The sequence below is a fragment of the Dreissena polymorpha genome, chromosome 8, assembly GCF_020536995.1.
Source record: "Dreissena polymorpha isolate Duluth1 chromosome 8, UMN_Dpol_1.0, whole genome shotgun sequence".
In the NCBI taxonomy this organism is placed as follows: Eukaryota; Metazoa; Mollusca; class Bivalvia; order Myida; family Dreissenidae; genus Dreissena; species Dreissena polymorpha.
Genome location: NC_068362.1, coordinates 105,430,801 through 105,443,500, shown reverse-complemented (window position 1 = coordinate 105,443,500; position 12,700 = coordinate 105,430,801). Strand labels below are relative to the sequence as shown.

The following is a 12,700-nucleotide window of genomic DNA, read 5'->3' as shown; positions in this document are numbered from 1 at the left end:
CTTCACTATAATTAAAATTCGAGAATCATTTTTCTTTCACAAAATGAATGGGTCAAAGGATGATACAAAACATGACACAAAACACGTCCTGTGATCGGATTTGTGTTTGTGGGCAATTGGGTAATATGTTTTCAGAAACTTGTGTTTTCTCTCAACATATCAAAGTTTATGATAGCAATTTACTTGGGAAAAAATCATTTCTTGGTATTGGTTTCTGTGAAAATGTGGATTTTTAGGCGTCACCAAAGAACGGGCAAACTAGTGTTGTCAGCGTGTAGTCTTTAAGAGCAAGTGGCGTATAACATAATTTAAATCCAATGTAGGTGAGCAGTAAAATATATGGAAAAGTAAAGTTATACATATATATGAGTACAATTTAAAAACAATGTTAAGAAGATGATTTTCTATTATTTTGTTGTTTTTATACCGGAAAAAAACTTCTTAAAATGAGGCTTAATGCTTAAATTGTTGTTGTAGTCCTAGATTAGCTTGTGCAATCCACACAGGCATATTTGGGACAACAATTTCATATGTTAAGGTATTTTTGTTGAAAAGGAATATCCTCTTTATGAAAATCCAGTCAAAAAGTGTCATTCCTGATTAGCTTGTGTGGACTTCACATGTTAATCTGGGACGACTATTTGCATATTGGCTAATGAAATTACATCATTATGAATATACAGATTAGAAATTCATTAGAATGAAATTTTGCCTATTTAACACCTTCACAACCAATCAAGAGGCATAGTTTCGTATAGATTATAATATAAACATTTTTTACAAGTTCACATCACCCACTGTGCTGTTGTTTTCAGGACAGCACCACCATTTATATCGAGTTGGCCCAGCAACAGCACCAGTCCGGCCTGCAGGAGCCCCAGTCCAGGACGACCCATCCACTCCCCTGACCCATAGCTCATCATACTTGATATCTGGAAAAATGGGGCCTAATGCATGTGCTTAAATTGCTGTCAAAGATAAGCCTGTGCAGTTTGCACACGCTAATAATGGACAACACTTTCCTCTTAAAGGTATTTTTGTTGAACAAATAATCCTCTTTATGAAAATCCAGTCTAGTCAGAAAGTACCCTCCCTTATTAGCTTATGTGAATTTCACATGCTAATCTGGGACGACACTTTCTAACATTAGTGATCCGCATATTGGCTTATGAAAATACATCTCTGAAAATGGAGTAAAGATAATAGATATAAATGTACAGATTAGTGTAGCATTAGCCAACACTTTCCTTGTTTTAATACAAAATGACTTAAATGTATTTATGTTCATGCTATTAAGGACAAGAAACAAATAAAATGCCAGATTAGAAATTCATGTTGTTGAAAACCTTCACAGCCAGTCAAGAGGCATAGTTTGTTATAGATTGTAATATAATTTGTTACAAGTTCCTATCACCCACTGTGTTGTTGTTGTTTTCAGCAGAGCACCAGCATTGATATCGAGTTGGCCCAGCAACAGCACCAGTCCCGCCTGCAGGAGCCCCAGTCCAGAATGACACTTCCCCTCCCTTGACTTCTAACTCCTCCTCCTTGACCTCCTGCCTCAAAAAGTCAGCATCGTAAAACAACTCCATTCTGCAGCAAATTCTGAGCATGATTCTGTTCTGAACAAACGCAATGCCCACGTCACGTTTTCCAAACATAAGCCTGGGTAGTTTTGTTAAGCTCGAGTTCCGCGTGGGCCCGAAAGGGACGAGTGTTACAGACACGAACAGTTATAGCAGTAGTTATGGTAACGCTAACAGTCAGTTGTTGCTGTTGAACATCACAACAAATATCATGAAGAATAAAAATTTCAATAAGTTGTTCCAATCTTTATGGGACAAACAGAAATTGAACGGAAGAAAATCAAGGAACAATAAAAGCGTTAGCTTTCCTAGTGGGATACATCTGCTGTTGATAGTTTGGACAACAGTAGGGTTACGGACTGCCCCAGATTGTCCTCTCAGCGGCCAAAATATCATAATAGAACAGACTTTTGGCAATGTTACTGACAAAAAAGGCAAAAATGACTTGGTTGTGAACACCAAGAGCGCGATACATCCATGCTGACACAGAAAGGCGGTAATAACTTGGTTTTGAAAACCCAGAGCACAATACATCCATGCTGACACAGAAAGGAAGTAATGACTTGGTTGTGAACACCCAGAGCACGATACATCCATGCTGACACAGAAAATAAGTAATGACTTGGTTGTGAACACCCAGAGCAAGATATATCCAGGCTGTCACAGAAAGGCAGGTATGACTATGCTGTGAACATCCAGAGCACAATACATCCATGCTGACACAGAAAGGCAGTAATGACTTGGCTGTGAACACAGAACACGATACACCCATGCTGACACAGAAAGGCAGTTATGACTTGGCTGTGAACACAGAGCACAATACATCCATGCTGAAACAGAAAGGCAGTCATGACTATGCTGTGAACACCCAGAGCACAATATATCCATGCTGACACAGAAAGGCAGTAATGACTATGCTGTGAACACCCAGAGCAAGATATATCCATGCTGACACAGAAAGGCAGTAATGACTATGCAGTGAACACCCAGATAAAGAATTATCCATGCTGACACAGAAAGGCAGTAATGACTATGCAGTGAACACCCAGAGCAAGATATATCCATGCTGACACAGAAAGGCAGTAATGACTTGGTTGTGAACACCAGGAGCAAGATATATCCATGCTGACACAGAAAGGCAGTAATGACTTGGCTGTAAACACAGAACACAATACACCCATGCTGACACAGAAAGGCAGTAATGACTTGGCTGTGAACACAGAACACATTACACCCATGCTGACACAGAAAGGCAGTAATGACTTGGCTGTGAACACAGAGCTTAATACATCCATGCTGACACAGAAAGGCAGTAATGACTTGGCTGTAAACACAGAGCACAATACATCCATGCTGACACAGAAAGGTAGTTATGACTTGGCTGTAAACACAGAGCACAATACATCCATGCTGACACAGAAAGGCAGTTATGACTTGGTTGTGAACACAGAGCACAATACATCCTTGTTGACACAGAAAGGCAGTAGTGACTTTGCTGTGAACTCAGAGCACGATACATCCATGCTGACACAGAAAGGCAGTAAAGACTTGGTTGTTAACACCCAGAGCACAATACATCCATGCTGACACAGACAGGCAGTAAAGACTTTGTTGTAAACACTAAGAGATCCATACATCCATGGGGTGTGCCACAGCCGCAAATTACGCCCACTATTGTGAACAAGGTTCTTAAAGTGAACACGTCTGGTTTTGTTATGAGCACATAGCACTCCAAGCCCAAAAGGCCTCGCATTAAATTGATGCAAGAGAAGGCTTTGGAAAATAACAGCAGTTTTGTTGTGTGGTCCAGTACGCCCTTCGACTCGCAACCTGAAGAAAGCAGAACTCAAACTTGTCTCTTAGCAATAACAGCAAGGCCAGCATGTCATCTCAGCTTCTTGAACTTCAGGTGAGACCTTACAGTGTTAATTATTTTGTTGAAATTTTGGGGCCGAAATTCAGCCCCGTTCTTATCTCATAAAGTCTATATCCATGATTACTGGCTAAAGTTCTCAATTCATGGTTTCCCGGAAGAAAAAGAATGTTTTGATAGGTTGCAACATTGAGTTAATCAGAACTCAAATTCAGCCTTTGGCAATATCAGCGAGGCCAGCATATCAGCTCAGCTTCTTGAGCTTCAGGTGAGATCATACAGTGTTATTCATTTGTCGAAATTGGGGCCAAAATTTAGTCCCATTCCTAATCTTAAACAGTTTATTTTTTCCATAATTACTGGCTAAAAGTTCTCAATTCAAGATTTGACCCCAAACAATGTTTTAATAGGTTACAAATTGAGTTTGTTTCCTTATGCAGCTCTATAAGTTGAACCTTAGCACAATTTATCTTGATAACACTTATTCTCAATTTTTAAATTATGTTTAGCAATAACTACAACCATTCTCCCAATTAAATTCAAAACACTATGATTTTTTACGAAGTGTCCCAATCCAAAAATGGTTAAAATAAACTCTGCACAGAGCTAGCCCCTAGTTATAGCACATTTTAAAGTTTTTTAACCAAAATAACTGGCTTAAATATACCCCCACAAACGTAGTTTAGGGGGGTATATAGGAGTGAACTTGTCTGTCGGTCAGGCGGTCTGTCGGTCTGTCTGTCGGTCCGTATTAAGTGTCCGCTCTCTAATTCAAGTAGTTTTCATCCAATCTTCACCAAACTTGGTTAGAAGTTGTATCTACATGATGTCTAGGCCAAGTTTGAACATGGGCCTTGCCGGGTCAAAAACTAGGTCACGGGGTCACTTAGTGCGTTTTAAACATTCAGCATGTTGTCCGCTCTCTATTTCAAGTAGTTTTCATCCGATCTTCACCAAACTTGGTCAGAAGATGTATCTTGATAATCTTAAGGCCAGGTTCGAACATGGGCCTTGCTGGGTCAAAAACTAGATCACCCGGTCACTTAGTGCTTTTTTTAACATTCAGCATGGTGTCCTCTTTCTTATTCAAGTAGTTTTCATCCGGTCTTCACCAAACTTGGTCAGAAGTTTTATCTAGATGATCTAAAGGCCATGTTCGAACATGGGCCATGCCAGATCAAAAACTAGGTCATGGGGTCACATTGTGCGTTTTTTAACATTCAGCATGGTGTCCTCTCTCTTATTCAAATAGTTTTCATCCGATCTTCACCAAACTTGGTCAGAACTTTTATCTAGATGATCTGAAGGCCAAGTTCGAACATGGGCCATGCCAGATCAAACAATAGGTCACAGGGTCACTTTGTACGTTTTACACATTGAGCATGGTGTCGGCTCTCTATTTCAAATAGTTTAAATCCGATCTTCACCACACTTGGTCAGAAGTTGTAACTAGATGATGTGTAGGTCATGTTCGAACATGGGCTATGCTGGGTCAAAAACTAGGTCACGGGGTCAGTTAGTGTGTTTTAAACCTCACCATGTTGTCCGCTGTCTAATTCAAGTAGTTTTTATCCAATCTTCACCAAAATTTGTCAGAAGTTGTATCTTGATAATGTCTAGGTCAAGGTTGAATATGGGTCATGCCTGGTCAAAAACAAGGTCATAGGGTCACTTAGTGCGTTTTAAAGATCACAATGTTGTCTGCTCTCTAATTCAAGTAGTTTTCATCACATCTTCACCAAACTTGGTCAGAAGTTTTATGGAGATGATCTTAAGGCCAAGTTAGAACATGGGCTTTTCTGGGTCAAAAACTAGGTCAAGAGGTCACTTAGTGCGTTTTAAAAATTGAGCATGGTGTCCGCTGTTTTTTGTGAAGACGACATGCAAAATATTATGTTTCAATGCGGTATGTGAGGGTATTTGTCACGTCTGTGACACAGCTCTAGTTTGCTTATTTAACTAAGTTTAATTACTATTTTGAACTCATATCTATTGTTTCTTATTAAATGCCATACAGTTGTATTGTCTCACATTTAAAGTTGTTATGTCTCAGGTATAAGTCATAAACTATCACATTTAAAAGTGTGCAGACTCACACTTAAATATGTAGATTGTAACATTTATAGTTGTGTTGTCTCACATTTTAAGTTGCTGAGTATCACAATTAAAATTATGTAGTCTCACATTTAAAGTTCTATAGTCACAATATTAAAGGTGTGAAGTCTCACATTCTTAATTGCTCAAGTAATGCCTGTTTTTGATTTACAAAAAATAAATATTACACCTTGCTACAAACCCAAAAATTCCAATTTCAAGTTGGTGCGCATAAAACATTGATACTACGTTATTCTGAGTTCTAATTGGTGAAAAATTTATTGCAATATTCTAAATATCAATTATAGGCACAATGTTTGGCATTTAAAATGTGTCCCTAAACAATCCGGTTTTAGTTTACTTTCCATTTCCTTTCCAGTGAACTTTACTAGCAAACATGACAAACGTCATTGAAGTGAAAGTCCATGACAAATCGACTTCTTGCACAAATACTACAACTCGCTTAAGAAATTTAGCACGAAGACATCTTGCGTCAGACTACCAAGCCTCCTTCCCATATTGGGAACATCAATACTTCCAACAGCAGAGCCTTGGTGAGTTCGACTTCCGTCTCAGCATCGATGTCGCTTAGCAACAATTGGATGATGGGCGTCGACAAATTAGGCCGGATAAGTCGCTCGAACTGAAACGATCTGATCCAACAGGTAGAGCAGGCGTTGCGTGACACGTCCGTTAATGTGACTGATCTCGATATGTTGTTCTCGAATAATGTGAACCTTAGGCCTGGAGAGCAGTATGCATTTGACGCCATTCAACAACAGTTATTGTCAGCAGTTCTCGGGTTTGGGGTGGCAACTTCGGCGTCGGGACTCCATCTCTGTCTATGGCCCAGTCGCAGCAACAGCAGCAGCAACAAGAACAATAAGTAGTATCTTAGCGGTGTTCTGGGATATGGGGCTTCATGTATGTGCTTAAATTGTCATCCCAGATTAGCCTGTGCAGACTGCACCTACATTAAGTCCTATTAAATTGTCATCCCAGATTAGCCTGTGCAGACTTCACATACATTAAGTCCTTTTAAATTGTCATCCCAGATTAGCCTGTGCAGACTTCACATACATTAAGTCCTTTTAAATTGTCATCCCAGATTAGCCTGTGCAGACTGCACATACATTAAGTCCTATTAGATTGTCATTCCAGATTAGCCTGTGCAGACTGCACATACATTAAGTCCTATTAAATTGTCATTCCAGATTAGCCTGTGCAGACTGCACATACATTAAGGCCTATTAGATTGTAATCCCAGATTAGCCTGTGCAGACTGCACATACATTAAGTCCTATTAAAGTGTCATCCCAGATGAGCCTGTGCAGACTGCACATGCATTAAGTCCTATTAAATTGTCATCCCAGATTAGCCTGTGCAGACTGCACATGCATTAAGTCCTATTAAATTGTCATTCCAGATTAGCCTGTGCAGACAGCACATACATTAAGTCCTATTTAAGTGTCATCTCAGATTAGCCTGTGCAGACTGCACATACATCAAGTCCTATTTAAGTGTCATCCCAGATTAGCCTGTGCAGACTGCACATACATTAAGTCCTATTAAAGTGTCATCCCAGATTAGCCTGTGCAGACCACACATACATTAAGCCCTATTTTCCCAGAATGAGGCTCAAATACTACACTTAATTCAGTATTTTATGTGTCTGAAAAGTTCCTAGCATCAAATGGGAATTATGTGCTTTTAAATTAATCACACTTAGTAAATAAAATGCAAATAGCACTTGATCTGATATCAATTTTAATCATAGAAGGTCAGGGCATTAAGTTTTGTATATGACCAAAATCCAGCTCTTGAACCAAAAGTTTATCCTTGCAGAAAAATCTGCTTTAATAGAGTTGTTAAATTATATTTAATTTTAGAAAAATAATTATGTAAAAGCCTTCAGCTCATTTCAAAATTATTTTCTTCATTTGTTTTCAATATTTATTTAAATTTCTGCAGTTTGTTTTAAGAGCTTGTTCCTACAGGAACCCATGCAATCATAGATCGGTACCTAGCTGAACAACAGGCTGTCTGGTCAGCTGGGCCCAGGGCCCAGTGACACTTCCTGGCCCAGGACCTTGGGGCCAATGCTCAACTAGTCCTACCCGCAGGGTGGAGCCACACTGAACCTTGGGCTCCATACTTTCTTGGCCAGGGGCCAAGATATTTTTGTCAATTAGGTAGGTTGGTAATGTAATTAATTATTTATAATGTGCAGTGTTTCACTCGAAATTTCAATTTAAACAGTTTGGGTGTGTTTAATATTGATATAACTCTATCCTGGCTGCTAACTTAAACAAATCATTTATGTAAGTGTTAAATATTTATAATACCCGCCATTCGTATTGCCTTGAAAGAGCTCAGTGGGGGGGGTACACATGTGTCCTTGTCTGTAATTCTCCCAGTCCTTCCTTTCGTCCTTCCTTATGTCCGTCCCACCTTTTTAGTGTTGCACGTTACTTAATAAATATTGGTTCCAAAGGGACACAAAATGTTTGTATCAACTGTACAAGTTATAGAAGGCTATGGTTGTATCAAGTGTTTAGTTTTTATCCCATTTGTATCAAGATCCTTCAAACATAATTTATTTCTTAAATATTTTTTTACTCAAGCAACATTGATTGACTGCTTATATAATTGATGCCATTTCAGAATGCAATTAAATTATTTTGTTTACAGGGACACATTATTGGGATGCCCTAAGGTATTTCTATCTGTTCACTGAGGTCTTGTACTCACAAGTTCAAGCCCAGTAGCGATGTCCACATTATCAAACTCTGCATCTCAATAGGTAAGTAACCCTGCTGTTGCAAACGAGTTCACTGTGACAAAGCATTCAGGAGACCCAGTCGTAATAGCCTCAACCTTTTGCTTTCACAAATACCCAATAGGTAAAATTCAATACAAACTGGGGTTTCTGCTCTTCAATTAATTGACCAGTTTATCTAATCTAAGTGGGTTGAGCCACAAACTACTGTATCTTATATAGAAATGTGTAGAAAATGCAAAAGTTTCAAGCTAAACCCTCGAATTTGCATTTTAAATTTAACATCTATAGTAACATTACAACTCAAAACCACAACAACAATAACATGAAACAATTTATCAGCAGGTACCAACATATTTGACTCTTAAAATGTTGACAAAATCAGGTTCCATATTAACTGTAAATATGGTTTTAAAACTAATATTGAATTACGAAGAGGGATCAGTGATGTTCATAGCTTTTAGTTTAGGGGTGAACATGTCTGTCGGTCTGTCTGTCTGTCTGTCGGTTGGTCGGTCCGTATTAAGTGGTTAAATATGGGTCATGCCGGGTCAAATCATAGGTCACGGTGTCACTAAGTGCGTTTTAAACATTCAGCATGTTTTCAGCTCTTTGATTCAAGTAATTTTCATCCAATCTTCACCAAACTTAGTTTGAAGTTTTATTTAGATGATCTCTAGGCCAAGTTTGAACATGGGCCATGCCAGGCCAAAACCTAGGTCATGGGGTCACTTAGTGCATTTAATGCATTGAGCATGGTGTCCGCTCTCGGTCTCTTATTGACGAAGTTTACTTCCGATCTTCATCAAACTTGGTCAGAAGTTTAATATAGATGATCTCTAGGCCATGATTAAACACTGGCAATTCCGGGGAAAACAAACTAGGTCATGGGGTCACTTAATGCGTTTTACACATTCAGTATGGTGTCTGTTCTCTTTTTCAAGTACTTATCATCCCCTCTTCAACAAACTTGGTCGGAAACTTAATGTAGATGACCTTTAGGCCATGTTCGAACATGGGCCATTCCGGCTACAGGTGTAGCGGTCCATTTTTTCCCCTGGCCATTTTTTCCCTGGGGAAAAATTGGCCTAGGCCATTTTTTCCCCGGGGAAAGATTGGCCTAGGTCGTTTTTTCCCCCGGGGAAAAAATGGCCCAGGCCAATCTTTCCCCCCCCTTGGCCAATTTCCCCCCCCCCCCCTACTTAAAGAATTAATTGCAACATGACTCTCGGCCATGTTTTCTCCCCTCGGCAAATCTTTCCCCCCCTCCCTCGTTAAGAATTTATTGCAAAATGATTTCATTTTTTTCTTCCCTGGGCAAATTTTCCCCCCTACTAAAAGAATTAATTGCAACATTACTCTTGGCCATTTTTTCTCCCCTCGGCCAATTTCTCCCCCCCCCCCCCTACATAAGAATTTATTTCACATGACTCTAAGCTGTTTTTACCCCCTCGCCCAATTTTCCCCCCACCTTCATTATTGATTTTTTAACATGATCTCGACTGTCGGCCATTTTTCTCCCCTTGAGCAATTCGCCCCCTCTGTACAGATGTGCTTGATAGAATAATACAAGTATCAAGTTAATAAAAGGGCAATCAAGGTCAAATGTCAAATCGGGCAAAAAATATGCTCCAGACAAAGGAGTGGCAGTCGTGACAGACAGACAGAGAAGTGATCCCTATATGTTGCAGCTTCTTTGTAGCAGACGGCACAAAACAAACTTGGCCATTTTTTCTCCCCTTCACTAATTAAGATATCTTAATGCAATATGCAGTCTCAATCATTTTTTTCTCCCTTGGCCACTCTTGCTTGTATATAATGGTACAAATTGAAGTTCATCCTGACATTGTTTTCATGCTTAGGAAGGTTTTTGGAGAAAACTCTAATTTTAAGAAACCTTTTGGAAAACATGTCTTTAACTTAAAATGCACATGAAAATATAACGTAACAGGTCTAGTTTCATTTTTATTTTTCATTTGCTGATAAAAATAAATGTAGACGTAACATCTTAAACCACTCACAGATATTAAAGCAAAGCACAATAATATTGATGTTTGAAAACATGGGTCCTTACAAAAATGAAATGTTATATATCACAGAAAATTGTATATAGACCAAATAGCACATATAGATACAGATGTATAGTACATAAATAAACTACAAATTGTTCAATATAACATATCATTTCATGTTAATTTCTAAACAAACAATATATTTCATTTGCTTTTAACACATGTTATGTGATTTGTTAAGAATGTAATAAAAACCTTTTACAAACAAAAACGTTAAAGACTGCCATAAGAGACATTATAAAGTGAATGATCTACAAATATAGTTCTCATTGACTGACACACTCAGCCCTCAACATATTCATTGTTTTCTTTATTCTTTTAATGCATAATTTGTATCTGGTATTGGTAAAGCTTATTTTTCTCTGTAAAATTTTGGTGCTACAATTTTGCTTTACGTAAAACAGTTATGAAATAAAGCATGTACTTCTTCCACATTGAGAAATGAAAAGTATTATAAATGTTGAATAAGATGTAAAACATTGATTGAGTATGGAGCCATTATATAATTTATGAGATACATATTTCACCACAAGCAAGCATTATATTTTGCTTCTGGTGAATATAACATCATTCTCAATGACTCAATGATCAAAAACTAATTAGTGTATGGGAAAAGGATACTTTTTGATTGCCATCCATACCATCAGACATTTTAGGAAAAACAGTTAACATAATTTTAAGCATTTGAATGTCAGTGTCAATTAACTTAGTAATGAAAATCATAAAGCATCATAGTTAAAATCTCAATTAAAACTTTCTGTGCATAAGAGATTTTTTAAATTCGTATTTACAACCTTATATGATCTAAAAGCAGAGTCCAATACTGCAAATATGAACATCAAAGCAATTCTTGATTAATCACATGCACATCAGATTGTAGTGTTTCAATATTTAGTTCTAAAGGAATTAATTTTGTTTTATCAACTACCATTAAAAGACCTATCTAGAAAAAGGGCTGTTTTACAAGGTAAATGTGCTTGTCACTGATAAATAATTTTAAACACTAAGTTGGTTAAAGCTTATTAGTGAGCATTTACAAAAATAAACTTTAACCTTTAATTAATTTCATTAGAATGTCAATAAGTGATGTATTTAAACTATTTTAATCATATCTTAAAACAGTTCACATGTTATTTCTAGTATCTTGTGATGTGCATATATTAATGTTAGAAAATATTTTACTATTCAAATCAAAATATATGCACAACACACTTAAATCAACTCTATGAACAGTTTTAATATAAATTATCCAAGTATACCCAGAGAAATATTTATGTACCAGCATCTCAACCAAAATAACAGTAAAATGTTTCCACGTAATGTTTGTTTCATGAAACAGTTACATGTAACTAAAAGTGCACCTGATGTAGGCCGAGCTATGCATGCTCATTTACTTCATGAATAAGTTGTTCATTTTCATATCTAGAAAAAGGGCTGTTTTACAAGGTAAATATGCTTGTCACTAATAAATTATTTTTAACACTAAGTCGGCTAAAGCTTATTAGTGAGCATTTACAAAAATAAATTGGTCAATAGGCTTGGCCACTTTTGAACAATTTATTTATGTAAACACTCACTTATAAACTTTAACGTATACTATTGAGTGTTTTTCTTTAACGATGTGATATTTCTTATTATCAAAATGGAAATGATACACTGTAACCCAACTGATATCTGCGTGTGATTTTATTTTCACTATCTATTGTCTTTAATTTAATGCATAACAGTGCCAATCTTGCAGAAAAATGATGACACAAATTTTTGAAACATATTTAATTATTAATCATTACCAATTAAAAAGACTTTCGAAATCAAGAAAATAAATTAATGTAGAGAATCCTGAATATTTTCATACCTTAGGAAAAATATGAATATTTGTTTGTTCAGTTATAAATTGAGTTACAGTAACAAATTAGGAAATTTCAATCTATTAGTTGAACATACCTGCATGTAAGGACTGCATAACTCCTTGGATTTCATTTCGTCGAAGTTCCCGCTGGCTACCTTTATATAGCATGCCATCATGTGCCCGTAGATCTTTGCATTTTGATCTCATTTTCTTTTTCTCATTTTTCTTAAGTGAGGGGTCTTTGATACTAGAAACTCTCTTAGGATACTTTTTAGCATTTAAGAAATACAACAACTCATTGTACTCAGAGTCATCCATTTTAGCAATGATTCCAAGTGCAAATATCATAGACTTTTTATACAAAAAATCTAGGATTGTTGTGGACTGTTACGGAGATAAAGGTGTTGACACATTGTTTATTTGGGTTTAATTGACACAGGGTATGGT

At 37.2% G+C, this 12,700-nt stretch overlaps 1 protein-coding gene across 2 annotated transcripts; it reads left to right on the top strand.

Moving 5' to 3' along the window:
* The first annotated feature begins 2,274 nt into the window (after window positions 1-2,274).
* LOC127843028 (uncharacterized) lies at window positions 2,275-6,380 on the top strand. Of its 2 annotated transcripts, XR_008032040.1 has the most exons (3): window positions 2,275-2,952; window positions 3,010-3,495; window positions 5,933-6,380. XR_008032040.1 is itself a non-coding variant. In XM_052372854.1 (2 exons), the coding sequence occupies exon 1, from the start codon at window positions 2,709-2,711 to the stop codon at window positions 3,171-3,173; it is 465 nt and encodes a 154-aa protein (XP_052228814.1). In that variant the 5' UTR covers window positions 2,277-2,708; the 3' UTR covers window positions 3,174-3,495; window positions 5,933-6,380. The 2 variants fall into 2 exon arrangements, 1 of the variants encoding a protein (XP_052228814.1); XM_052372854.1 differs by having other exon boundaries at window positions 2,277-3,495.
* The last annotated feature ends 6,320 nt before the right edge of the window (window positions 6,381-12,700 follow it).

Excerpts from the sequence above, each read along its gene's own strand:
- LOC127843028 (XM_052372854.1), top strand. The coding sequence starts at position 2,709 with ATGCTGACACAGAAAGGCAGTAATGACTTGGCTGTAAACACAGAACAC.